General features: G+C 50.4%; 2 protein-coding genes and 1 long non-coding RNA gene across 9 annotated transcripts; 2 read left to right on the top strand and 1 right to left on the bottom strand.

Annotated features, from left to right (window-relative positions):
• Positions 1 to 594: 594 nt before the first annotated feature.
• On the top strand, positions 595 to 14,701 carry FDPS (farnesyl diphosphate synthase). Of its 3 annotated transcripts, XM_066362246.1 has the most exons (11): positions 595 to 760; positions 1,859 to 2,081; positions 2,158 to 2,320; positions 3,866 to 4,006; positions 12,046 to 12,126; positions 12,275 to 12,397; positions 12,761 to 12,849; positions 12,939 to 13,011; positions 13,657 to 13,734; positions 13,832 to 13,966; positions 14,444 to 14,701. In XM_066362246.1, the coding sequence occupies exons 2-11, from the start codon at positions 1,900 to 1,902 to the stop codon at positions 14,642 to 14,644; spliced, it is 1,266 nt and encodes a 421-aa protein (XP_066218343.1). In that variant the 5' UTR covers positions 595 to 760; positions 1,859 to 1,899; the 3' UTR covers positions 14,645 to 14,701. The 3 variants fall into 3 exon arrangements, with proteins under 3 accessions (XP_066218343.1, XP_066218346.1, XP_066218345.1); XM_066362249.1 differs by lacking the exon at positions 1,859 to 2,081 and having other exon boundaries at positions 597 to 760; positions 2,179 to 2,320; XM_066362248.1 differs by lacking the exon at positions 1,859 to 2,081 and having other exon boundaries at positions 597 to 760.
• On the bottom strand, positions 12,392 to 19,486 carry LOC136391001 (uncharacterized). Of its 4 annotated transcripts, none has more exons than XR_010748801.1 (3): positions 19,147 to 19,485; positions 17,356 to 17,488; positions 12,392 to 12,505 (listed from the first exon to the last, which is right to left on the bottom strand). It is a non-coding gene; the product is annotated as an uncharacterized lncRNA (long non-coding RNA). The 4 variants fall into 4 exon arrangements; XR_010748800.1 differs by lacking the exon at positions 12,392 to 12,505 and adding an exon at positions 15,347 to 15,743; XR_010748803.1 differs by lacking the exon at positions 12,392 to 12,505 and adding an exon at positions 15,349 to 15,643 and having other exon boundaries at positions 19,147 to 19,486.
• Positions 15,940 to 25,741, top strand: RUSC1 (RUN and SH3 domain containing 1). 2 transcript variants are annotated; one of them, XM_066362240.1, is made up of 11 exons: positions 15,940 to 16,023; positions 16,691 to 18,130; positions 18,412 to 18,822; positions 19,800 to 19,898; positions 20,054 to 20,130; positions 20,250 to 20,424; positions 20,506 to 20,611; positions 20,800 to 20,846; positions 21,514 to 22,063; positions 22,822 to 22,947; positions 25,010 to 25,741. In XM_066362240.1, exons 2-11 carry the CDS (start codon positions 16,777 to 16,779, stop codon positions 25,176 to 25,178), a joined length of 3,114 nt encoding a protein of 1,037 aa, XP_066218337.1. In that variant the 5' UTR covers positions 15,940 to 16,023; positions 16,691 to 16,776; the 3' UTR covers positions 25,179 to 25,741. The 2 variants fall into 2 exon arrangements, with proteins under 2 accessions (XP_066218337.1, XP_066218338.1); XM_066362241.1 differs by lacking the exon at positions 18,412 to 18,822.
• The last annotated feature ends 1,838 nt before the right edge of the window (positions 25,742 to 27,579 follow it).

The raw sequence follows: 27,579 nt of genomic DNA, 5'->3' as shown, positions 1-27,579 counted from the left end.
GAAAGAAAGAGAGAGAGAGAGAGAGATAAGGGCGGAGGAGCAGGAAGTATCAACTCCCATTATGTGCCTTGACTAAGCAAGCTAGAGTTTCGAACTGGCAACCTTGGCATTCCAGGTTGACACTTTATCCCCTGCGCCACCACAGGTCAGGCTTTTTCAGCACTTAAAGCACTTTATATACATTACCTCCTGGTATTACCCTCGATAGCAGATGAGGAAGGCCAGTTTTAAGAAAGTTAACAGAGGATCAGAGTTAAATGATTTGTTCAAGTTAGCGAACCAATAAATGACAAAACTGGTCTGCTGGGTTTGTACTAACATGCTAATCAGCTGCACAGGAAGATAATGAAAGCTGAAGTGTGTAGTAAAAGTGACCACTAGGAACCAGACTGGAGGGCATTCCCAGCTTGCTCCACGTAAGCAACAGGTGGCTCTACTCTACCCCATTCAGTGCGACCACACCCTCCTCCCACTCCCTCTCTATTTAGGCTTTGCTCCATTGGCTCTCTGATACAGGCCCCATGCTCATACGAGGGGAAGCAGCCAATCAGTGCGACTCGGTCTCGCCCAGCCAGCTCGTGATAGATCGCGTTGTTTCAGTCCCTCCCGCAGTAAGCCGGGAATTGGAGTCGAATGAGGCGTTTCTGTCCATAGTGAAAGAAGATCGAGAACTACTAAACCCAGAGAGCTGAGCGCGGAGGGGGTACAACTTTAAGGAATACCCCGCCAACGATCCTGAACTAGGTCCCACCAGAAACAGGTGAGAATGGTTGTGGCCTGGGACCGGAGGCAGGGGTAGAGACTCGGCTTTACCTCTGGAGCGATACTTTGAGGCACGGGAGGCCTGGTCTTTTGCGTCGGAGTTCCCGGGTTTTGGGGGTGGGTAGACTCGACTGGCTGTTCCTCCGGATGTGCGGAAACTCCTTAGCTCAGTCGTGTACTTTCCTAGCATCCCCCAATATTCCCGAACCAGGTTTGCTTTTTTACTGAGAACCCTCCGTACTAGCCCAGTGTTGTTCCGAGGCTGTCTCCGCCTGCCCTGCACTCCCTGTAGGGCTCGGGACACCCAGTCTCAGAGCCCCAGACCTCTTGGCCGTAGCACCCAGAGTTTTCGGCTCCTCTCCTTGGGACGTCTCAGAGCCTCCACACTCCTCTCCCCGCCTACTAAGGGAGTCTGGGTTCTAGATTTGGTGCTACCACTGCCTATATATTTGTCTACCTCCTAGCACCTCAGCTTGACTTCTGTGAGATAGGGTGATTTAAGGGTTCACAGCCCCTAGTCCTGAGGAACTTGACTCTGGATCCTTTTAGCTGTACTCCAGGATTTGGGGGAAGAAGTCAAGAGAGTAACAATTCCAGAGGGTCCTTGGAGAAGGTGTTGATGGAGGATAAAGTTAGGTAGCATTAAGTTCTTTAGAATTTCATTAAGTTCTTGCTATCTTATTTTATTTTATTTATTTTATTTTTTATTTTTTTTATTTATTCATTTTAGAGAGGAGAGGGAGGGGGGGGGGAGAGAGAGAGGAGGGGGGAGGAGCTGGAAGCATCAACTCCCATATGTGCCTTGACCAGGCAAGCCCAGGGTTTCGAACCAGCGACCTCAACATTTCCAGTTTGACACTTTACCCACTGCGCCACCACAGGTCAGGCTTGCTATCTTATTTTAAAGTGTGATCAGTTGAGCGTCAGTCATCCAGCTGTACTTTTTGTTTCTTGCATTTCCTTTTTTTTTTTTGTAAATGCCAAGCTCTGTTCAGAATAGGACGGGATTAGGGCCTGGTGGTAAAAAGTTGGGGGGTCGTAAGGGTGACCTGGAGAGCTGACACCATGCATCTGCCTTTGGTGCTTGCTCCTGCAGGGAGTGCTTGGCGCCTCCTCCCTCTGCCAGTCCCTCCCTCCATGATGCCCTTGTCCCGCTGCCTGAGGTCTATGGGGGTCTTCTTGCTACCAGCCCCCTGCTGGGTGCCCCGGGAGAGGTGGCTGGGTCCCCTACTGCGGCCCTCCTTGGTGCACAGGGGCTTAGTCCTGAGAGCATGGCACAGTGCCCGCTGCTGGTGCCAAGCATGGACAGAGGAGCCTCGGTGAGTGTGGTAGGGGTGAGGGGCCTTGGGGAGGGGAACTCTGATCAGGTTTCTGACTTGTCCTCCCTTTCCTTAGAGTACTTTACTCCTCCCTCAGAATGAACGGAGACCAGAAATTGGATGTTTATGACCAAAAAATACAAGATTTCATTCAGCACTTCTCCCAGATTGTTAAGGTGCTGACTGAGGATGGCATGGAGCACCCAGAGATAGGAGATGCTATTGCCCGGCTCAAGGAGGTGAGGGATTTGTGACTTGAGGGAGTGAATCTTTGTTCACTATGTATATGTGTGGGATTCAGCATTGGTGCCATGGTTTTGGGGGCAGGCTTTTACCAAAGTAACTCCAGGTTAGCTCTGGAGGACTGTGCCTGGACAGATATACTTCCTCAGCCCATCAATTCCACCTTGTGGTTCTGGTGGGCCTGTGAGGGCGAAGGCTTTTTAAAAAAGCATTTAATTAATTAATTAATTAATTAAAGAAAGCTTTGAACTTGGTTGGTCTTTTTATTTTGTTGGGAAAGAAAGTTATTTAGGTGTCCAGAAATCATAAGGTGCTATGTTCTTGGCAGGGATCAGTGAGGAAGGCAGTCTGAGGTGGCCCTGAGGGAAGCTAGTCTATCCTCAGATACCTTTGTTCTGGATAGAACTATGGCTGGGATACTTAAGTTGCCTAATTCTTTTGGAGTATCTATATCTATGTCTATGTATCTATATGTATCTATATGTATAGATACATATAGATATTTTAATTCAATGAGAGGAGGGGAGGCAGAGACAGACTCCTGCATGCGCCCTGACTGGGATCCACCTAGCAAGCCCATGGTACAGCGTGGTACTCTGCCCATCTGGGGTGCTGCTCTGTTGCTCAGCAACCGAGTTCTTAGCACCTGAGGTGGAGGCCATGGAGCCATCCTTAGCACCCAGGGCCAACTCACTCCAATAGAGCCATGGCTGCAGGAGGGGAAGGGACAGAGAGAGAGAGAGAGAGAGAGAGAAAGAGAGAGAGAGAGAAAAGTGAGAGGGGGAGGGGTGGAGAAGCAGATGGGCATTTCTCCTGGGTGCCCTGACTGGGAATTGAACCTTGTACATCCACATGCTGAGCTGATGTTCTCTACCACTGAGCCAACCCACCAGGGCTTAGTAATTCTTTTATAAATGCTGTCTCATTTGTCTGAGGGGAACCATGGAAAAGGAGAGGGTTTGTCTACATTGGGATGGAGATTAAAAGGGAAGTCTTTCCAGTGAATTAGATCTGGTTGTCAGCAGGGCAGCAGAAGTCATTATGAACAGGAGGAGATACAATTGGAGGAGTGGGGGATGGATTCCCCAACCTGGGTCCTCTCTAAGCTCTCCTCTGACCAACTTTGAGGAGGGTGGAGCTTTTCTTCAATACAGTGAGAGGCTTTTCATTTGCAGATAGGTTGAACTGTGGGTAGGAGAAAGTGGCTGAAAGAGGAAGTCTAGGGGAGGTGGGGCTGGGGCTGGAACCTGAGAAAGAGACCTGAGTATGCCAGCCATTCCTGTAGCATGAACAGAGTTTTTCCTGCACTATTAAATGTACTGAGGAATACAATGCAGAGAGCCTGAGGACTAGGGAACTCTTCTGTGTTCCAGGACTTGGGGAAAATAATCAGAGAGTAGCCATTTCAGAGGCTCCCTGGAGGAGGAGTCCAGGTTAGGGAGGATTTTACAGTTAAGTTGTGGATGGAGGTAGAGGGCAAGAAAGAAAACTCATAGCTGCTCTGTGAACACTGATACCCTGTCCCTCTGGCTGCCCCCCAGGTCTTGGAGTACAATGTCATTGGAGGCAAGTACCAGCGCGGTATGACAGTGCTTGTAACATTCCAGGATCTGGTGGAACCAAGAAAGCAGGATGCTGACAGTCTCCAGCGGGCCATGACTGTGGGCTGGTGTGTGGAACTGGTGAGAGGATGGGGGAAGGGCAGGAGAGGTTTGGGGGGGGGGGGAAGGGGGTGGTGCCTTGGTTGGGAAGGATGGACCTGAATCTCATTTCTTTTTCTTTCTTATTTTATTTTATTTTATTTTTTTACAGGGACAGAGAGAGAGTCAGATAGAGGGATACATAGGGACAGACAGACAGGAATGGAGAGAGATGAGAAGCATCAATTATCAGTTTTTCGTTGCGACACCGTAGTTGTTCATTGATTGTTTTCTCATATGTGCCATGACTGCGGGCCTTTAGCAGACTGAGTAACCCCTCGCTCGAGCCAGTAACCTTGGGTCCATGCTAGTGAGCTTTTTGCTCAAGCCGGATGAGCCCATGCTCAAGCTGGCTATCCTGGGGTCTCGAACCTGGGTCCTCGGCATCCTAGTCTGACGTTCTATCCACTGCGCCACCGCCTGGTCAGGCTGAATCTCATTTCTTGATTATTTGTGTTTCTGTGTCTTTAGTGTGCTACAGCTGAATTTAGAAAGTAAATTACTCCATAGGTTAACAAATGTGGGGACCTCTTCTCCCAGCAGGGACATATTTTATCTGTAGACTACCTGTTGGCCAGGGCCTTAGAACTGGGTGTGAAGGTATTAACTCTCTGAGTAAAGTGACACAGTTCTTCCAGATTATTCTAAAGCAGAGATTGAAAACTGTCATTCCCTGATAGTTTTGAAAATCTTTTAAAATTAAGTGTCCTAAATTTAACAGAGGAGGTTTCACATAAAAACACAAATTTAGCCTGCCCAGGTGGTGGTGCAGTGGATAGAGCATCGGACTGGGATGGGGAAGACCCAGGTTTGAGACCCCGAGGTCACCAGCTTGAGCGCAGGCTCATCTGGTTTGAGCAAAAGCTCACCAGCTTGGACCCAAGGTCACTGGCTTGAGCAAGGGATTACTTGGTCTGCTGAAGGCCCGCGGTCAAGGCACATATGAGAAAGCAATCAATGAACAACTAGGAGCTGCAATGAAAAACTGATGATTGATGCTTCTCATCTCTCTCCGTTCCTGTCTGTCCCTGTCTATCCCTCTCTCTGTAAAAAAAAAAAAAGAAATGGAAAAACACAAATTTCTAGCATCACTTGGAAAATTGCTAGATCTGGAACAGCTGGGCAAAGTTTAATTGAGGTCACTTGCCCAAGACAGGGCATGGGCTTTCTTGTGTGGGTCTGACTCTCTGCTTTGCTGCACTGCCTATGTTCCTTGTCTCCTGTGCCCAGCTCACTTGGTCCTTGAAGGTGTATGGTTTCAGGCCTGGCCTAAAGGTTTCATCAGTGACAGGGGGACAGGATACTGGGATGGGTGCAATGAGGCCAAAAAGGAAGACACTCAGGCCTGACCAGGTGGTGGCGCAGTGGATAGAGCGTCGGACTGGGATGCGGAAGGACCCAGGTTCGAGACCCCGAGGTCGCCAGCTTGAGCGCGGGCTCATCTGGCTTGAGCAAAGAGCTCACCAGCTTAGACCCAAGGTCGCTGGCTCCAGCAAGGGGTTACTCAGTCTGCTGAAGGCCCACGGTCAAGGCACATGTGAGAAAGCAATCAATGAACAACTAAGAAGTCGCAACACGCAACGAGAAACTGATGATTGATGCTTTTCATCTCTCTCCGTTCCTGTCTGTCTGTCCCTGTCTATCTCTGCCTCTGTAAAAAAAAAAAAAAAAGGAAGACACTCAGGACTTGGTAGATGACGGGTGATGCTGAGGCTCCTGGCCCGAGGAAAGGAGCAGCTGGCTCAGGGTAGGAATGGTGAGCTCAGAATCAGCCACATTGCATTCTTGGTACCAGCAGAGCATGTGGAGCTGTCTGTCCTGCGGGTGTTGAAATTCCAGTCCGGAGCCTGGGCTATAAGGCTGGAGAATGGGGATTTGCCTCCAAGGGCAATGGCATTATTAAAGGACAAGGCCCTGGGTGATGGGTGTCCCTGTAGGGGTCAGGAGGGTCTGAGGAGCCCATAAAATTGGAGGAAACGGGTAAGGAAGGAAGGGCAGGAGAATCAGAGCAGAGAAGAGTAGCAGAGCTGTGGGGTCATAACTTGAGGGCCAGCAGCTCACCTGTAGAATCAGTTGGTATTAACCCTAGCTGCACCTAGATGTGATTTTTATTTTTATTTTTTTAAGTTAAAGGAGGGGAGATAGACTTCCAGATACTCCCTGACCGGGATCCACCCGGCAACCTCTGTCTGGGGGGCAATGCTCGAATCAGCCGAGCTATCCTCAGGGCCCGGTCTGAAGCTTGAACCAATCAAGCCATGGGCTCTGAGAGGGGAACAGAGAGAGAAGGGGGAGAGGGAGGGGAAGAGCAACAGATGGTTGCTTTTCCTGTGTGCCCTGGCCGGGAATCCAATCTGGGATGTCTGTATGTCGGGCCAGTGATCTATCCACTGATGCAGGAGGCCAGGGCCTAGGTGTGGTTTTTTAAAAATGATTTTATAGTTATTGATTTTAGAGAGAGAGGAACATCAATTTGTTGTTCGACTTATTTATGCATTCATTGGTTGATTCTTGTATGTGCCTTGACCTGGAATTGAATATACAACCTTGGTGTATCAAGATGATACTTTAACTCACTGAGCTACTTAGCCAGGCTCCGGGAATGTTTTTTTAAAAACACGATTGAGGCCCTGGCCAGTTGGCTCAGCGGTAGAGCGTCGGCCTGGCGTGCGGGGGACCCGGGTTTGATTCCCGGCCAGGGCACATAAGGAGAAGTGCCCATTTGCTTCTCCACCCCACCCCCCTCCTTCCTCTCTGTCTCTCTCTTCCCCTCCCGCAGCCAAGGCTCCATTGGAGCAAAGATGGCCCGGGCGCTGGGGATGGCTCCTTGGCCTCTGCCCCAGGCGCTAGAGTGGCTCTGGTTGCGGCGGAGTGACCCCCCCGGAGGGGCAGAGCATCGCCTCCTGGTGGGCAGAGCATCACCCCTGGTGGGCGTGCCGGGTGGATCCCGGTCGGGTGCATGTGGGAGTCTATCTGACTATCTCTCCCTGTTTCCAGCTTCAGAAAAATACAAAAACAAAACAAAACACAAAACAAAACAAAACAAAAAAAACACGGCCCTGGCTGGTTGGCTCAGCGGTAGAGCGTCGGCCTGGCGTGCGGAGGACCCGGGTTCGATTCCCGGCCAGGGCACACGGGAGAAGCGCCCATTTGCTTCTCCACCCCTCCGCCACACCTTCCTCTCTGTCTCTCTCTTCCCCTCCCGCAGCCAAGGCTCCATTGGAGCAAAGATGGCCCGGGCGCTGGGGATGGCTCCTTGGCCTCTGCCCCAGGCGCTAGAGTGGCTCTGGTCGCAACATGGCGACGCCCAGGATGGGCAGAGCATCGCCCCATGGTGGGCAGAGCATCGCCCCTGGTGGGCGTGCCGGGTGGATCCCGGTCGGGCGCATGCGGGAGTCTGTCTGACTGTCTCTCCCTGTTTCCAGCTTCAGAAAATAGCAAAAAAAAAAAGAGGAAAAAAAAAAAAAAAAACACAATTGAAATGCTATCACTTCTCCAAGATGCCATTTGAGCTATCCACCATTGTTTTTGCTTGGGTGACTTTAGTTATAATTTCTGCTTATGTCTTCTTTCTAATTCTACCTTATCTCCTTCAGCCTCTTTATTTTTCTACTTTAGCGTTTATGCCTAAAAACAAGGACGGACATTTGCCTATATCACTACAATACCATTATCAAACTTGCCTTACTCTGTTTAGGCTGCTTCAACAATATCAAAAACTGGGTAGTTTAGAAATAACAGAAATTTATTCCTCAGAGTTCTGGAGGCTGGGAAGATCAAGGCACCACCACGGTGGGGTGAAGGCCTGCTTCTTGGTTTATAGTTGGCCCATTCTTGCTATAGTTTCATGTGGTGGATGTGATTAGGGAGCTCCATGGGGGTCTCCCTTATAGGGGCACTAATCCTATACTTTAGGGCTCCATTCTCATTACCTAGTTACCTTCCAAAGTCTCCTTTTTTTTTTAAGCGGGAGGAGGGGAGATAGACAGACTTCTGCATACTATTGACTGGGATCCACCTGGCAACCCTGTCTAGGGCTGATGCTGGAATCAACCGAGCTGTTTTTAGCACCTGAGGCTGATGCTGGACCAACTACCTATCCTCAATGCCCAGGGCACCGTGAATTAACCAAGCCACTTGCTGGGGAAGGGTAAGAAGGACTGAAGGGAGAGGAAGGGGGAGAGAAGCAGATGGTTGCTTCTCCTATGTGCCCTGACTGGGGTTCAAACCTGAGATGTCCACATGCTGGGCCGACACTCGATTCACTGTGCCACCAGCCAGGGCCAAGGCCTGACCTTCTAATACCATCATCTTTGAGGGTTAAAATTTCAACATAAGAATTTTTGGGGAGTGTGACCAGGTGGTGGCGCAGTGGATAGAGCATCATATTGGGACACAAAGGACCCAGGTTAGAAACCCCAAGGTCGCTGGCTTGAGCAAGGGGTCACTCACTGTGTTTTAGCCCCCCAGTCAAGGCACATATGAGAAAGCAATTAATGAACAACTAAGGTGCTGCAATGAACAATTGATGCTTCTCATCTCTCTCCCTTCCTGTCTGTCTGTCCCTATCTATCCCTCTCTCTGTCTCTCACTAAAAAAAAATTTTGGATACATTCAGAACATAACAACATCCAAGATATTTAATTTAACACTGATATAATAATGTTACAGTATATTATATTATATAATATAGTAATATATTAATATTATTAATATTAATTATATATTATGTAATAATATATCTAATGTATAGTCCATATTTAAATATTCCTAATGCTCCCCAAAATATATAGGTAGTTTTTTTAACATCCAGGATCCAGTCAAGATGCATTGTATTTGGTAGTTTTTCTTCAGTCTTTTTTTTTTTTTTTTTTTTTTCCCTTCATTTCTCTGAAGTCGGAAACGGGAGGCAGTCAGACAGACTCCTGCATGCACCCGACCGGGATCCACCCAGCATGCCCACCAGGGGGTGATGCTCTGCCGCAATCAGAGCCATTCTAGTGCCTGAGGCAGAGGCCACAGAGCCATCCTCTGCGCCCGGGGCCAACTTTGCTCCAATGGAGCCTTGGCTGCGGGAGGGGAAGAGAGAGACAGAGAGGAAGGAGAGGGGGAGGGGTGGAGAAGCAGATGGGCGCTTCTCCTGTGTGCCCTGGCCGGGAATCGAACCCGGGACTCCCACACGCTAGGCCCATGCTCTGCCACTGAGCTAACCAGCCAGGGCCTTCTTCAGTCTTAAATCTAGAATAGTCTCTCCATCATAACTACTTTGTTTAAAAGTCCAGGACAGCCTGACCTGTGTGGTGGCACAGTGGATAAAGCGTCAACCTGGAAATGCTGAGGTCGCCGGTTTGAAACCCTGGGCTTGCCTGGTCAAGGCACATATGGGAGTTGATGCCTCCAGCTCCTCCCCCCTGTCTCTCTCTCTCCTCTCTCTCTCTCCTCTCTAAAATGAATAAATAAAATAAAAACAAAATAAAATGTTAAAAAAAAAAAAAAAAAAAAGTCCAGGACAGGTGTTTTGTAGAGTGGCTCAGAATCCAGTCTGTATTTGTCTGATTCTTTCTTTTTTTTTAATATTGACATTTAAGTTTTCATTTATTTTATTTTTATTATTATTTTTAAAATTATTTATTTATTCATTTTTAGAGAGGACAGAGAGAGGGAGAGAGAGAGAGACAGAAGGAGAGAGAGGAGAGAGAGAGAAGGGGGGAGGAGCAGGAAGCATCAACTCCCATATGTGCCTTGACCAGGCAAGCCCAGGGTTTCGAACCGGTGACCTCAGCATTTCCAGGTCGATGCTTTATCCACTGCGCCACCACAGGTCAGGCTGTCTGATTATTTCTTCATGATTACAACCAGACTAAACATTTGCCAAGAACGCTGTATGGGTAATGTGGTACATGCTTCCCATTACTTACCACTCCAGCACATACCTGGGAAGACTACTGAGAAACCACCACCCAGTGCTGAGGCACCACCTTACAGAGTTCACATTTACTTGATCTGGGGTAGAGCTCTGGAACTGGTATTTTCTAAAGTCTAAAAACTGGAAAGCGCAGTTGGGTCAGAATCATTGCTGGGCAGTGGGCAGAGGAGACTGAGGGAGGCCACAGTGTAAAGAAATGTCTTTCAGAGACAATCCAGTTGAGTGGTAATGCTTAAAACCAGGTGACCCTTGCAATCACTTTTGGGAGAGGCAGCAGACCAGTGGTTTCTGGGTAACCATGCCACTCTTACTAAACAGTGTGTAAATAAAATATGTGCCTTCAATGTGGAAAGCCCAGACCTCACCACCGGGTGAGTTCAGAGGTAAATGTGCACACTGGTGCCTCCTCGAGGAGTTGGCTTGGAACAAGAGCGGTGATTGCCACGGCTGTTTTTGCACTGCCTACACTTAAGTTGAAGCTGGTGGGCAGCGTTGGGTGCTTCCTCCGAGCAATACAGATTCAGTAGAGCACACATACAGATCAGGATGAGGTGAAGATTTTAAAACCATGCCTTGAGGCCCTGGCTCGTTGGCTCAGTGGATAGAGTGTTGGCTGGATGTGAGGAAGACCCAGGTTCAATCCTTGGTCAAGGCACCCATGAGAAGTGACCATCTGCTTCTCTTCCCGTCTTTCTACCCCTTCTCTCTCCCTCTTGCAGCCAGTGGCTTGATTGGTTCGAGTGTTGGCCCTGGGCACCGAGGACAGCTTGGTTGATTTGAGCATTGGCCCAGACAGCGCTTGCCAAGTGGATCCCGGTTGGAATGCATGCGGGAGTGTTTCTCTGTCTCTCCTTCTCTCACTTAATAAACAAGAAAAGACATGCCTCCGAAAGCTGTTTTAAGGAACCAGGATATGTATAGCCTGATGGCAAGCAAGAAGTACCATGAGGAACATTATGGCATTTCATCCTTTCATTTATTTATCATACAAGAATTTATGACACACCCACTGTGGGTCCAGTGCTCTGGTAGGCTCTGGGAATGCTAAGAGGGCTAATTTTATTTATTTATTTATTTATTCATTTATTTTTTACAGAGAGAGAGTAAGTCAGAGAGAGGGATAGACAAGGACAGACAGATAGGAATGGAGAGAGATGAGAAGAATCAATCATTGGTTTTTTATTGCGCGTTGTAACACCTTAGTTGTTCATTGATTGCTTTCTCATAAGTGCCTTGACTGCGGGCCTTCAGCAGACTGAGTAACCCCTTGCTGGAGCCAGCGACCTTGGGTTCAAGCTGGGGAGCTTTTGCTCAAACCAGATGAGCTCGTGCTCAAGCTGGCGACCTCGGGGTCTCAAACCTGGGTCCTCCACATCCCAGTCCAACGCTCCATCCACTGCGCCATCGCCTGGTCAGGCAAGAGGGCTAATTTCAAACCTGCCTCCAAGGAGTTCAGTCTAGTGGGAAAACCACTACAGTAAAGTACCTTCAAGTAGGCTGGCACTTGGAAGAGTTAGCTCTTTGCTGATATGTAAGAGTGTTTAAAGATGTTTAAGATCCACATGTGCAAGTTACCAGGAGTCAGACTTCAGTTCTGTCCTATCATACCTGCACCCCCAAATGAGCTCTCTGAGGTGGAGCTTTGTTCCCGGTCAGTGGCGTGTGTAAACGGAGTGCCCAGGGATAATATGGGAACAGCCTTTTGTTTCAGAAGTCATGCATGCAAAGTCAAGTTGCATTAAGAAATAATTACTTTAAGTGTTCACTGAAGTTTTTGTTAAGAGAAGAATACGGTATGTAAAGATGTCTCATCATCTTCCTGATGCCCATGATCGTTTACGGCTGCTTGTCTGGAGGTGGCAGAGATCTGTTGTAGTTTCTTATTCTGAAAACGAGTTTTAGTCCCATTTTGTAGCTGGGAAGCCTGAGTCAAAGAAGTCATATGACTTGTCAGAGTCCAACAGCACAGAACAAGGTCTCCCCATCTTGACCTTCCTTCTCAGCTCATAGTGATTTTCAAAAGCAGCTCTGTTGCTGGTGGAAAGGACAGTAATAAGAATGCTGGGGGTCCTTACTCCACTCTTCCTTCTCCTAGCTCCAAGCTTTCTTCCTGGTGTCAGACGACATTATGGATTCATCCTTGACCCGGCGGGGACACATCTGCTGGTATCGGAAGGTAAAGTGGGAGGGAAAGTGGCAGTGGGCATGGGAGCAGGCAGCAGGGAGGTGGTTACATAGAGCCTACTGAGGTGTTCAGAGTGACAGGTTCCTGGTGTGAGTCTAGGCTGGAGACTGATTGCTTGTCTTTTCTGTTCCCCTGACAGCCAGGCATAGGTTTGGATGCCATCAATGATGGTTTCCTTCTGGAAGCGTGCATCTACCAACTGCTGAAGTTCTACTGCCGGGAGCAGCCCTATTACCTGAACCTGATCGAGCTCTTCCTGCAGGTGTGCTGCGGACCAGGGCTCCGTGCCCAGAGGTTGCCGGCAGTACCCTTGGCCTCTACAGGACATTCTCATCTAGTTGGTTTCAGGGCACAGGAGACCTAGGTTTGCCTGGAAGAGGAAGAAAGTGAGGGAGTTGAGAAGGGTGGTGGTAATAGCAAGGAGAGTTCTTTGTCCCCGTGTGACTAGAAAGAATGATAAAGGATGGCGTATGTGTGAATATGGACCTTGAGTTTTGGGGCCTTCCCTGCCACCTGCTGCCTTTTTGACTGACCAGTTGTTAACTGGTATGTAATATGGGGCCCAGGATTTCAGGGTTCCTCAGTCCTGGAGAAAGGTCATCTCACGGGCCATCTTCCTCCTTAGAGTTCCTATCAGACTGAAATTGGACAGACCTTGGACCTCATCACAGCCCCGCAGGGCAACGTTGATCTTGGCAGATTTACTGAAAAGAGGTGAGGGACAGTGGGAACTACATCTGGATAGTGAGGGAAGGCTCCAGGTGGGCATTGCCATTCTGAGTTTATCTTCTACCCCTACTCAGGTACAAATCTATTGTCAAGTATAAGACAGCTTTCTACTCCTTTTATCTTCCTGTAGCTGCTGCCATGTATATGGTGAGTGAGCCTCCCCATCCCCTTTTGCCCACTAACCTGGGCTTTTGGACAGTCTAGTGCCCATACTTAATGGCTGTGTGATATTGAGCAAGTTATGTATATTCTCTCTGAATATATTTGCTCAGCTGTAAGATGAGGATAAAATCTCCACTTCATAGGATTGTTGTAAAAATTAAATGGGGCAAGTGATATGAAAGTGGTTGGCCTATCATAGAAATGAAAAATTCTCCATCTGAGTATGGTTGGTGTGGTGGGGCAATGATGGTTCACGCTGAAAAGACTGGATTTACAAGCAGTAAGTGGGATTGACTGTCTACCCTGACCTTGCTTCTCCAAGTTTCCTTTTCATTCTGAAAGAAGGTGGAAATGGCAAAAAGATTATGAAGGAAGATCAATGACTCTCGGACTGAGCCTCATGAAAGAAGAGAGAGTCTGAGGGCCTCCAGAATGGATTAATCTCTGTTTGCAGGAAGGCCTAGCTAACACTAACAATCAGGACTTCCTAGATCAGGGAAACCAGGGATGTCTGAAAGGAGAGCAGAGAACATTTTGGGGCTGCACTTGGGTAACACTTCATGGGAGGAAGCAGCCAGGAAGATGAAGGCATCTCTGGTGTTTGGCTTATTAATCCTCTTTTCACTGTAGGCGGGCATTGATGGGGAGAAGGAACATGCTGTTGCCAAGAAGATCCTGCTGGAGATGGGAGAGCTCTTTCAGGTTCAGGTAGGAAGGCATGAGGCACTGGGCAGAAAACAGATTCCAACTTTCCTCCTTCCCTGCCTTGGAGCTTCTTCATTTCTCTTTCTGCCCTCTTGCCTAGGACGATTATCTTGACCTCTTTGGGGACCCCAGTGTGACGGGCAAGATTGGCACTGACATCCAGGACAACAAATGCAGCTGGCTGGTGGTTCAGTGTCTGCAACGGGCCTCTCAGGAACAGCGGCAGATCCTACAGGTGCCCAAGAGAGAGCTGTGGATCCCTGAGCTGCTGAGAAAGGGATAGAGCAGTGGTTCTCAAGTGGGGGCAGTTTTGTACCCCAGGGGACATTTGGCAATAGCAGCAGACATTTTTTATCATAACTTGGTGTGTGTGCATGTGCTGCGGGCATATCTCTAGTGGGTAGAGTCCAGAAATGCTGCCAGACATCTTACAATATATACAGCACAAGATTCTGGCTCCAAATTTCAATAGTGCCAAAGTTGAGAAACCCTGGGGTAAAGGAGGCTGAGGGCTAAGCCAATATCTGAGCATTTGGGTTGGGGAGGGGAAAGTTCAAGATCTTTGACAATCTTAGACACACAGAGACACCTGAAATCAGAGACAGGAGTCAGGTGAATCGAGGTGTTCAATATGTAGATGAAGGGTGTGGAGGGGACCTGGAGGTGCTGGGGGAAGGTTAAGCCTGTTTTCCTACTTGCAACTCCCTTCCAGGAGAATTATGGGCAGAAAGAGCCTGAGAAGGTGGCCCGGGTGAAGGCGCTCTATGAGGAGCTGAATCTGCAGGCTGTGTTTATGCAGTATGAGGAAGACAGATACAGTCAACTTTTGGGTCTCATCGAGCAGTGCCCTTCGCCCCTGCCTCCAGCCATTTTCCTGAGGCTAGCACATAAGATCTACAAGCGGAAAAAGTGACCTAGAGACTGCTATGGTGGGGAGGGGAGGCTCTTAATAAATTACAGTAAATCCTCACTTACATGTCATCCATAGGTTCTTGAATAGTGCGACATAGGCTAACTGATATAAACATGAGTTAAGCTCCTATGGCATACTTCTGGTCACAAAAACAATACCAAACACTTCCAATATTAACAAATAAAAATGTGGGCTATACACACATTTAAGGAATGAATGAAAACAGGTAAGATTATTTTCCAACCTGCTTATTCTAGTTAAGGGTTGTGGGTGACAGGAGCCTGTCGGCAGCTTAAAGTGGGAGCCAACCAGCCTGTTGGCTCAGTGGTAGAGCGTCAGCCTGGCGTGCGGGAGTCCCGGGTTCGATTCCCGGCCAGGGCACACAGGAGAAGAGCCCATCTGCTTCTCCACTCCTCCCCCAGCCAAGGCTCCATTGGAGCAAAAGATGGCCCGGGCGCTGGGGATGGCTCCTTGGTCTCTGCCCTAGGCGCTAGAGTGGCTCTGGCCGTGACAGAGCGACACCCCAGATGGGCAGAGCATCGCCCCCTGGCGGGCGTGCCGGGTGGATCCTGGTCGGGCGCATGCGGGAGTCTGACTGCCTCCCCGTTTACAGCTTCAGAAAAATACAAAAAAAAAAAAAAAAGTGGGAGCCAACCGTGGACAGGAGGGTGTTCCAATCAATTGCAGGGCTCACTCATACCCACACCCACTCAAGCAATTTAGACACACCAATTCACCTGACCTGCATGTCTTTGGGATGTGGGGAGAAACCCTGACAAGGGAAGAACATGCAAGCTCCACACAATGGACCTTGTTGGAATTGGTTTTCTCAATAGTATAAGAAAATGAATGAAATGATATTCCAGGACCTGCTGTACTATCTAACTTTGTGGTTCTATTCTTGCACGTACCAGTCAGGGGTGTAGCTCTGGCCTGAGTGGTTTGGGTGTAGGGGTGATTGCACGGAAGTCAGGATTGTGGGCCTTTGCTTCAGGATCCCTTAGGACAGAAAGCCTAGGATATATCAAAAAGTGCCAGAGGGGTTCCTGGCGGGGTAGCTCAGTTGGATCATTGTCTTGACCTGCGGGTTTCATCTGGTCTGGGGGCAGACAAGAATCAACCAATGATGGCGTGAATAAAAGAACAAGTTGCTGTTTCTCTCTCCCTTCCTCTAAAAAATTAACTGCGAGACGTCCAGGTAGGTGACACGCAAGACGTCAAGTGTTGGGGGCGGGGTATGAGTTATGCCACGCCCATACGTGAAGAGGCGCGGCTGCGCAGCGCTGGCTGGTAGTCTTAGCTCCCCACCCCTCCAGTCTGCCTGGATTGTGGGAGCCGCAGGGGAGTCCAACGCCTGGAGCGGTTGCAGTAGGACCGTGGTGAGGAGGTCTCGGTCTGGGGATGGGATGAGTGGATCAGGCATGCGGGGTGGGGTAGGAGAGTGAGCAGTAAAAATGAATAGGGGTGGGGTGGTGGCTGGATGATAGACAAGTGCGGAGAAAATGGACAGAAACACTGGGTTTCCAGCAGGGTGGAGGTGCTGCAGAGATTAAAGCTGAAGCCCTGTGGGGGTCTGTACCGGCTGGTCTGACAGCTAGACTGCTGCTCCATCTTTCCTCTCCACGCCTGCCCCTTTTCTGCAATTAAGCAGCCAGATGCATCCTCTCCCCCCCCCCCCCCCCCCCCATTTCATAGCATCTGGGCAAGGCCTCCCCAAGCTCTTTACTCTGGGAGTGATTGCGGCAGAGAGGACCCAGGGTCCATTCTGGGGCGCATTTTTCAAGCCCCCGCATCATCTCTACTGGGACCCAGAAAGCAGCCTCATTCTCTGACCCTCCCAGGCCTCTTCCTGGGGGGTTACATTCGACTCCACCTGCAAACACTGCAGAGGAAACTAATGGCCTGTGGATGGTCATTTGCATCTCATTTGAATATTGCTTAAAGCAGCCGGCCCCTCCCCAGGCCTGCTCCTGCCGTCAATCACCTCAGTGTCCTTCCCGCGGCCCGCACCCTCACTGGCTGGGTTTCACCATCCCTGTCTTCTAGGTCAGTATCTGCGGTTGCCAGGTAGGCGGATGTGAGAGACCCGGTCTTCCTGATTCTTTAGAGGCCATCCCGTTGCCGCTGGCACTATGCTGTCCCCTCAGAGGGCTTTACTCTGCAACCTCAACCACATCCATCTCCAGCATATCTCTCTGGGCCTGCACTTGTCCCGCCGTCCTGAGCTATGGGAGGGGCCCTTGAGCACATCCTTTCCCCCAGGGGATACCGGGGGCAAGAAAAGCCGGGGCGCCTGCAGCGGGACCCTGGTAGATGCCAATTCTAACAGCCCTGCCGTGCCCTGCCGATGCTGCCCCGAGCAGGGGCCAGGCTTAGAAACCCAGCAGGACCCAGCACAAGAGGAAGAAGGGGCTGCCTCTCCCTCGGACCCTGGCTGCTCTTCTTCTCTCAGCTCCTGCTCAGATCTTAGCCCTGATGAGTCCCCAATCTCAGTCTACTCTCGGGATCTCCCTGGCAATGAAGACGTCTATCCTCAGCCCAGCATCATCCCACTGGAGCAGGGCTCCCCTCTGGCCTCTGCAGGCCCTGGCGCCTGCTCTCCAGACAGCTTCTGCTGTTCTCCTGATTCCTGCTCCGGAGCTTCCTTACCATCCGGCCCTGGTCTGGACCCAAACAGGAACGACCTGACCACCTGCCAGGACATCCCTTACCCAGAGCTAGGGGAGGACGAGGGTGGGGAGCAAGATCTTCCTACTTCCGAGCTCCCAGAGGCGGATGAGCTCCCAGAGGCGGATGACGAGAAGATCGACGCTGGGAAAATCGAACCCAGTTGGAAAATCAACCCTATTTGGAAAATTGACAAAGAGAAAACAGATGCTAGCTGGAAAATCACTGAGAACAATAACTCTGTCTGGAAAATCAACGGGAATACTAAGTCTGTTTGGAAAACCAACATAGGAATAAGTGATTCTGGCTTGAAAACAGACGCAGGGAAAAGTGATGGGGGATGGAGAAGTGACGTCAGCGAGGAGCTGGTGCCCCACCGGACAATCACATCCTTCCATGAGCTGGCCCAGAAGCGCAAGCGGGGCCCGGGGCTGCCTCTCGTGCCGCAGGCCAAGAAAGACCGCAGTGACTGGCTTATAGTCTTTTCGCCGGACACTGAACAGCCCCCCACTGGGTCGTTGGGAGGGTCCTCAGCGGCTCCCCGGGAAGTCACCACTTTCAAGGAACTTCGGTCCCGAAGCCGAGCCCCGCCCCCGCCAGTCCCACCCCGAGACCCTCCAGCAGGCTGGGCTTTGGTCCCGCCTCGGCCCCCACCCCCACCCCCACCCGTCCCTCCCCGGAGGAAGAAGAACCGACCTGGGTTGCAGCCTATAGCGGAGGGGCAGCCCGAGGAGGGCAGAGCGGTCAGCCCCGAGGCTGGAGAGAAGGCCCCATCCCCGAAGAAGCAGAAGGACCCCGGCGCACAGGCTGGCCTTGAGGGTAAGAGGCCGCAGGAGAAAGTGGAAGGAGGGCTGGGCTTCTGCCTTGCTCAAGCCTCCAAGGCTTACATCCTGTCCCCCTGTGTTCCCCTACCCCCTTTCTGTGTCACCCATTCTCCCGTCCCCTTCTACCAGGCAGCGCTCCGGGAAAGGGAAACTGGGTGGGTCATTGGGTTACGGGACTAACTTTTTGCTCCCTCTTTCTCCCGCCCTTCCTTGCCTGGCTGCCCATCCCGCTGTCTTTCTTTCCCTCCGTACCTGCCCCGCCAATCCTGCCTGCAGCCGGTCCCCTCCTGCTCCCTCGGTCCCTGGTTTTACGGTTTTCGGCCGACGGGCGCCCCCTGTTGGAGGGTGGGGGCGCGGGCACAGCTGGGCCTCTGCTCCTGGCGCCTCTGGCTGGCTGGCCCGGTGCGGGGCTGCGGTTACTGGGGGCGCCCAGTCCCTCAGAGGAGCAACTGCTGCCGGTCCGCCTGTCCCCCGTGGGAGCCTATTCTCCTCCGGCTCGAGGGGCCCTGTCCTGCCTGGCCAGCCCCGAACTGGCACTGCTGCTGTCCCCGCTCTTTCCCAGAAGTAGTACCTTCCCTGCCGCGGCTCCCCAACCCCGCCAGGTACCCGCTCCCCCGCTGTCACAGCCACCTCGTCAGCAGAAGGCCCCTCGCTGGACCAGGAGCCCACCGCCTCCACCCAGGCTACGTAAGACCAACCCGGGCCGCCCCCGCAGGCCACGCCTCAGGCGGGTCGCCCCGCCTACTCCAAAGTCCGGGGCACACCTCCGCTTTAGTTTTTCCCGGGTTACAGTGTTTGGCTCCACCCTTTAATCTGGGGTCGATTCCTAACAAGCTCACTGGTTCTGGGGAGTCTGGCTCAGTTTCTATGCAGAGTTCCCCGCGTACTGGACGCGGGCTTGTCCAGCTTCCATACTCAAGGGGATCCCAGCAAATCTATCATTAGGGACCTTGGGTTACCCCCACCCCCCATGGAATTCCCTGACCAGTGCAGTTCTGACTTGACCCTCACCTTGCTTGGGAAACATGCAGGGTGAAGCTCCACGACCCCCTTGGCTGACGAGGTCCTAGTTAGGTCTTCCTCACCAGGCCAGACTCACATGGGCTGTGGGGGCCGCCCTCTGCGGATTTCCTGGCATGGGACCTGGGTTTCCCTTTTCCGGCGCCTTCCAGTCTCCCAGTCCTAGGTCTCCTCTCCCTCCCTCTCTTTTCCATTATCGTTTGTCTGTCTTTCCATTGGTCCGGGCTCCCCACGTGCTCTCCGGTCCCTGGGGCGGGACCAGGGTTGGGGTGGGCGCAGGGTGCTCCTCCCTTCCCTCGCCTTGTCATCTGGCGTCCTATAGGCCACAGCTGGCGGGCAGGAGGTGAGCGCGGCTGTCCCTTCACCGGGACTTCCGGGATCGAGGAGGTGGGAGCTGGGCCCTGAGGAAGGGAATGGAAACGGGGAAGAGGTGGGTAGAGAGGGGTAGCCAGTGCTGAAATCTGAGCAGGATTTCACTTTGGGGCTCCGGGTTGAGCTGCCCCGTGGTCTACCTAATCCCCTCTCCCAAGATTCTTCAGGGCTGGGGCGCTGTGGACCCGCAGGAGATAGCCTGTGCAGAAGAAGCTTGGAGTCCTGGAATAACCCTTGGTAAGTGTCACCGCGCTCTTCTTCCGTTTCCCCAGTTCGGAGTTCCTGGTCCTTTGCCGGTGTCCCCGGGGCCCAGCAACTGTGGATGGCAGAAGCCCAGAGTGGGACTGGCCAGCTGCAAGAGCAGAAGAAAGGTAAGGACACCCTAACCCTGGCTTCAGAATCAATTGCCCCTCATTTTGGCCCTCCATTCTCAGGGTCAGATTGCGTAAACCAGTCGTTAGTCTTTTGGATATGCTGGGGAGAGACAGGGGGGTTGAGGCTTCTTCCCTCCCCTGTTCCTTTCCAGGTCTCTTGATAGCTGTCAGCGCCTCAGTGGATAAAATCATCTTGCACTTTGGGGCAGCCCGAAACTTGGTTCAGAAGGTGAAGTTGTCTGTGGGAAGGTTCTGGGGTGAGATGAATGTAGCTCTAACGGTGCAGAACAGTTCTCAGGGAGGGCGCTGGTGGTATCTTTGGACCCATGCCCACTGTGCTGCCTCTAGGCCCAGTTAGGGGATAGCCGGCTGAGCCCAGATGTGGGGCACCTAGTGCTGACCACCCTCTGTCCTGCCCTCCATGCCCTGGTGGCTGACGGGCTGAAGCCTTTCCGGAAGGACCTCATCACTGGGCAGCGCAGGAGCAGTCCCTGGAGCGTGGTAGAAGCATCAGTGAAGCCAGGTGAAGGCGGGGAGTGGGGCCTGGGCCTGGAGCTGGGATGGGGGCAGGCTATGGCTTGGCTGACAGCTCCATTGTCTTTAGGCTCCAGCACCCGGTCCTTTGGAGCCCTGTATAGCCAGGTCAGCCGCCTGGCCCCACTGAGCAGCAGCCGAAGTCGCTTTCATGCCTTCATCCTGGGCCTCCTCAAGTGAGTGGCGTTCTTTCTGGCACCCCTTCCCATGGCTTGGGGACTGCAGGTGGGACACAGTTGTGATGCCTCATGTTGCCAGAGTAGAAGACCTCTCCCATTCAAATTTCATCTCCCATCCTCTACCAGAGGGGGCTGGAACCCTCTACGTTCCTGAACTTCTTTCTGTTCCTTCTTTTCTTCCCCAGCACCAAGCAGTTGGAGCTGTGGTTTTCCAGTCTCCAGGAAGATGCAGGTCAGAGGTTCAAATGGGAGAGAATGGGGTTGCTAGGCTATGAGGGAGGGAGGGAAAGGGATCTGTTCTGCTGGTTCCCACTGATGTCAGAATGATCTTAATCCACTCTCCGATTTTACCACTCTTCTGATTAAAGCACTTTCAAGGACCCCCATAGCCCAAAGTGGGAAAGACCCAAACCCTCACTATAACCTTCAAGGTCTTGATTGTTTGGCCTCGGCCTTTATCCCCTGCCTCCAAGTCTGGTGCTTTCCCTGGTCTTTTGACCGTCTTCCTTTCTGGTTCTTTCTTCCACCTAGAATAGGCTTTCCTGCTCCTCCTCACTAACTTTCATTCATCCTTTGGGTTCTACAGTGAGATTTCACCCGTGTCCTCAGATTAGGCTAACCCTCTCCCACCATTTTGTTCCCATGGCCGGGTCTTCCTCTCTGTTACTCAATTCTTTTATTTTTTTTTAAATCACTTGTTCTATATGTGCCTCCCTTCCTAGCCTTTGTTTCTACGTGGACAGGAATGTGTCAGCCCTGTTCCCCACCATGCTATTCTCTGCCCAGTACTTGGCATAGAATGCAGCCCGGGGGGATGTTTGTTGATGGGTGGGCAGATGCAGGGAGTCCTCTGGGGCTAGGCTGAGGAAAGGGGCTGACGTTAGCCTGCTTTTTCCCAGGCCTGCTGTCCCTCCTGTATCTGCCCACTGGATTCTTTTCCATGGCCCGGGGTGGCTGTCCCTCCTTGTCCACAGAGCTGCTGCTCCTGCTGCAGCCACTGTCGGTGCTCACCTTCCACTTGGATCTGCTCTTTGAGCACCACCACCACCTGCCCCTGGGCCCATCTCAGGCTCCTGCCCCACCAGGCTCGCCTCCAGCCCTGCAGCAGACTGTGCAAGCTGTGCTGCACTGGGGCGGTCGGCTGGCCCAGAGCCTTCGAGGGTCTTCTGGGGAGACCCCTCCAGGCCCTTCAGCCCCCTCAAGCCCTCCCAAACCAGGCAGCTGGTGGGAACAGCTGACCCAGGCCTCCCGGGTGTACGCCTCCGGGGGCACGGAGGGCTTCTCCCGACCTCGGTGGGGATCCAGGCGTCACGGGACTGCGGCTGAGGGAGCACAGGAAAGATCGCTGTCCACAGAGGATGTGACACCAGGCAGAGGCATGTGGCTGGGGAGACTGTTTGGAGTGTCTGGTGGCCTCACAGAAACTGAAAGTGGAGTTCTGAAGTCCAGGTAATGGGGTACCGAGTCCCTTCCATGACCCCTGACCCCATCCTAGAGCCACCAGTCACCACAATCACAATTTGAAACTGGAGTGATCCTTTAGGTCAGAAGTTGGCAGTCTTTTTTTACAGCCATGAAGTAAAAATGGTTACATTCTTAAGTGGTTCCATCTTAATGGTTATATAAGCACCGACATGATATTCTCCATCTTGCTTCTTGGCCCTCAAAATCAAAAATATTTGCTATATGTCCCTTTAGAAAAAAGAAAATAGCCTGACCTGTGGTGGCGCAGTGGATAAAGCGTCAACCTGGAAACACTGAGGTTGCCGGTTCAAAACCCTGGGCTTGCCTGGTCAAGGCACATATGGGAGTTGATGCTTCCTGTTCCTCCCCCCTTCTCTCTCTCTCTCCCCTCTCTATAATAAATAAATAAAATCTTAAAAAAAAAAGAAAAAAAAAAAAAAGAAAATATTGGCTGAGTTTTGCTCTCGAGTTTGACCATTGGTGGCTCTAAAATGGCTTCAGGCACTTTCTAGTGATCCTCTGGATCTCTCTGAGTGTACTGGTTACATAAGCCCTTTAGTGACTTTCGGTGTTGTACACCTTTGTTGTCACCTGCTTAATCACCCTAACAAACTGCCATCTGCCCTGAGCAGTGACCAACTCCTGATGTCTTTGAAACACGCAGGGCCCCAGCTGTTTCCTCCCTCCAGAGTCCTGTTTTTTTCTGGAGGTGGGTGACCTTTGTACCGTGTCCCTTCCTCCAGGAGACCGTCCAGCTGGCTGCCTCCTACAGTGAGTGTGTTGGCTCTAGTGAAGAGGGTGGCACCTCTTGAGACTCCCTGTCCTGAAGAACTTGAGGCCTCAGCACCCAGCACGGTGCAGACACACAGGTAAGCAGGATTGGAAAGGGTGCACTGGTTGTACATGTGTGTTATGTTATGTGCGTGTGTGTGCATTTCTGTCTTCACAGGGGAGGTGGTTTCAAAGGCCTTGGGGCTGTAAAGTCAGACAGTGCTTACTTTGCATTAGATTTCTGCTGTCACTGGTGTGAACTCATTTTTCTGAGTGTTAGTTTCTCTGTTAAGAGGATAATTTATACCTTTATTATGATCATTATAAAGACCAAACATATTTAGGGATAGACAGGGACAGACAGACAGGAAGGGAGATTGGTGAGAAGCATCAACTCACAGTTGTGGCACCTTATTGTTCATTGATTGCTTTCTCATATATGCCTTGACCAGGGAGCTCCAACCAAGTCAGTGACCTCTTGCTTAAGCCAGCAACTTTGGGCTCAAGCCAACAACCTGTGGGCTCAAGCTAGCAACCATGGGGTCATATCTACAATCCCATCATGCTCAAGCTAGCAACTTCAGGGTTTCAAACTTGGGTCCTCAGCATCCCAGGCTGGTGCTCTATCCACTGTGCCACTGCCTGGTTAGGCTAAACATAATTTTATAAAAGCATTTGGCACAGAGGAGGTTCCCAGTTAATGGTAATTATGCACCAGATGTGCCCATGTGCATATCCTGAGGGGTTGTACTTCCTTTTAGTGGGGTCTTCTAATTTGGCACCATGGGTTGCTTCTACTTTGGGGTCTGGCTTCCTTTGGTTTCTCAGTCCACTGAATTAAGCTTCTTGATTTTTCCTTCATTCAGCAATATTTTTCAAGTACTTACTATGTGCCAGACATTATGCTGGCGGGGGGGTGGGAGGGATACAAAGTAAACATATTGGAGTCCCTGGCTTCAAGGAGTTTTTAGTCCAATGGAGATACCAATGCGTAAACGAATGAACAGTTAAAATTCTGCGTGGAAAAGACTTCAGGAAAGGAAGACTGAGTTTTTTGGGGCCGTGTAGACAAGGCTTCTTCCCCAGGTATGGGAACTCAGGGAAGGCTCAGTGATGGTGTAGGATGTGCATATGTCAGAAAGAAGAGGATGCAAAGGCAGAGAGGCCCAAGTGTGGTGAGGAACTGTGGGTACATGATTGCTTGTGTGGCTGGAATGGAGGATGCTGGCAGCAGTGACAGGGAGACTAGAGGCTTTGGTATGCTGGTTATAGAGCCTAGACCTCATTGTGATGTAGTGGGAGTCATTAAAGAGGGAAGAATGAATGATATGCTTGTGTTTTTTTTCTTTTTGACAGAGACTGAGAGAGGGACAGATAGAGACAGGCAGACAGGAAGGGAGACAGATGAGAAGCATCAATTCTTTGTTGTGGCTCTTTAGTTGTTCATTGATTGCTTTCACATATGTTCCTTGACGGGAAGGCAGGAGGCTATAGCAGAGCAGTGACCCCTTGATCAGGCCAGTGACGCTGCACTCAAGCTGGATGAGCTCAAGCCAGAGACCTCGGGGTTTTGAACCTGGCTCCTCTGCATCCTAGTCCGATGCTCTATCCACTGCACTGTGCCACCGCCTGGTTAGGCATATGCTTGTGTTTTTGAAGGATCTCTGACTCCTGTGTGGAGAATGGAGTTGGGGAGGGAGGTCATAAAATGTTAAAGGATACCAGTTAGATTATATGCTGTGGTTCAGAGAGAGGACAGAGGCTTAAACTAGGGTGAGGGCAGTGGAGTTGATGAGAAAGATAGATGGAATTGTGGGAGATAAAAAAACACCAAGCCAGTTTTGGTGATTGATTGGATGTGAGGACTGAGACACCCTGGTATAGGGGACACAAGAGGTGCAGGGTTTAGTTTGTGGATGTTGAATTTGAAGTACCAGAAAAGTACAAATCATGTCAAATAAGTAGCTGAAGAGTGGGGTTGGAGCTAAGGAGAGGGTTGGAGCTCCAGAGAATCCACATGTCGGTAGATGGTCCACACAAGCCCAGTCAGTGTTCAATGAGCTGAACCAAAGGGATGCTCCACACAGTGGGAAGGTGAGGCCAGGGGCAGCTGGCATCCCACCTCACTTCAACCTAGCATCTCCCTCTGGCTTCCTACAGGGCAGTCCGTGCTCTCTGTGACCACACTGCTGCAGGACCTGACCAGCTGAGCTTCCGGCGTGGGGAAGTGCTGCGTGTCATTGCCACTGTGGATGAGGATTGGCTTCGCTGTGGGCAAGATGGAGTGGAGGGGCTGGTACCTGTGGGGTATACCTCTCTTGTTCTGTAGTCCTAGGACCTTTCTCTTTCTTGCATATGGCCCTCCCTCCTGTGACCTGGGAACGGAATGGCCTCTGAACAATGACCTGTGTAAACTGAGCATCCCAGAAGCATTCTTCCCATTTGCAAAAATGACACTTTTCTCCCACATCAGGTTCTGCTAATACGTAAAATAAGTTTTCCTTCCCTTCCATTCCCATGTATGTAAGTTGAAATCTGCTCTTCTTCCAAATATATACAATGGAATTTCCTACCCATGCTCTTTCCTCTTGCCCATCTTTGTAAGGGAGCATCTCCCTTTCTATCTGCAGAATGGAATTCTAGCCCCCATCTACCTTCTCCATGTGTAAGTGGACTCTGCCAGTACAGTATATGCCTCAGTTCCCAAGGCTAGAGGGTCTCTAGTCTCCTTCCTGTGTATGAATCTTCCCCTACTCCACCCATCCCATGTTGCCTGTATTTATTATGTACTCATGTTGTACTAGGTGCTGAAGTCTGGACACCCCTGGTGGGTGGCCTGTGGTGTTGGTCTGCCTCCTTCTTCCTTTGTGGCAATAAAGTGTGGGAGTTGAATGTGTGTGTGTCACTGGGTTTCAGGACATAGGTAGTGGGGGAAGGGAGGGAGGCACTCTCTTGGAAAGCTCAAGGGAGATGCTTCCTTTATAGCCCAGGTTCAGTTCCTACTGCTTCCTGAGGAATGAAGTGGCTCTTAATTGTGCCTGATTCTCAGAAGTGCCTCTCTGTTTCGAGACTTGATTGCTTTGTTTTGTGAGATTGATAGGTAGAAGCCTGAGTAAATATGGGAGAGTAGGGAAGATGTAGCCCTTGAAATTGTACTCATTGGATCTCTGAGGGAATGGAAGGATTAAAGGGTTGCAAGAAGTGACACCTTTTTACTTATCATATATATTTTTTTAAAGTAAAGTTACTTCCTTTTTTTTTCAATTTAAATTTTTATATTTTTACAGGGACAGAGAGAGAGTCAGATACAGGGAATATATAGGGATAGACAGGAACGGAGAGAGATGAGAAGCATCAATCATCAGTTTTTCATTGCGACACAGTTGTTGTTCATTGATTACTTTCTCATATGTGCCTTGACCGTGGGCCTTCAGCAGACCGAGTAACCCCCCGCTCGAGCCAGCGACCTTAGGTCCGTGCTAGTGAGCTTTTTGCTCAAGCCAGATGAGCCTGCACTCAAGCTGGCAACCCCGGGGTCCTGAACCTGGGTCCTTCTGCATCCCAGTCCGACGCTCTATCCACTGCGCCACCGCCTGGTCAGGCTATATATTTTCTTATCTATATATATATATTCTTATCTATATATATATATTTGTGTATCTATATATACACACACATACACATATATACATGTATATGTATGTATAGATATATATATATACACATACTTAATTTTATTGATTTTAGAGAGAGACAGTAAGGGAGAGAGATGAGGAGGAGAGAGATAAGCATCACCTTGTAGTTGCTTTAGTTTAGTTGTTCATTGATTGCTTTTCATACATGCCTTAAGACTGCACTCAAGCCAGCAACCTTCGGGTTTTGAAATGGGGACCTCAGTGTTCTGGGTTGATGCTTTATCCACTGTGCCACTACCAGTCAGGTCACATTTTTTCTATTTAACATCACCATTTTATGGGGATATAATTTCAGAAAGCATAGTAACTTGACATCTATAATTTTGTTGGGAGTTAATGAGTTTCAGTCTTTTGAAATGAGAATAGTTAAGACGCTCTGGAGTTTTGATGAAGTTAGAAATCAGTATGCTGTACATGGCTGCCTAGAGGAGAGTCACCAAAACTTTAGGAGAGTTGAAAGCTGTAAAGCTGTATAACAAGGCAAGGGGGAAGTTAGGGGAAAGGTGAAAATTATGAAGTGGAACAGGGGAAAGATATCTGGAAGCTTTCCTTCATCTCAGGGAACTTGGTTGGAGAGGACAATGGGCAATGATAGAGAAATAACAGATCCAAAACTTTGTAAATACTTGGAGCAGGCTTTGTTAACTTCAACTCTCATACTTTTGTCATTTCCTTTTCTTTCTTTCTTTCTTTTTTTAACAGAGACAGAGTCAGAGAGAGAGGGATAGATAGGGACTGACAGACTGGAACGGAGAGAGATGAGAAGCATCAATCATTAGTTTTTCATTGTGACACTTTAGTTGTTCATTGATTGCTTTCTCATATGAGCCTTGATGGCAGGCCTTCAGCAGACCGAGTGACCCCTTGCTCAAGCCAGCGACCTTGGGTCCAAGCTGGTGAACTTTACTCAAAGCAGATGAGCCTGTGCTCAAGCTGGCGACATCAGGGGTCTCAAACCTGGGTCCTCCACATCCCAGTCCAACGTTCTATCCACTGTGCCACTGCCTGGTCAGGCACCTTTGTTATTTCTAAAAC

This window comes from Saccopteryx leptura, chromosome 2, assembly GCF_036850995.1.
Source record: "Saccopteryx leptura isolate mSacLep1 chromosome 2, mSacLep1_pri_phased_curated, whole genome shotgun sequence".
Classification (NCBI taxonomy): domain Eukaryota; kingdom Metazoa; phylum Chordata; class Mammalia; order Chiroptera; family Emballonuridae; genus Saccopteryx; species Saccopteryx leptura.
Note: the sequence above shows the minus strand (reverse complement) of the source record. Positions and strands in the feature narration are given on the sequence as shown.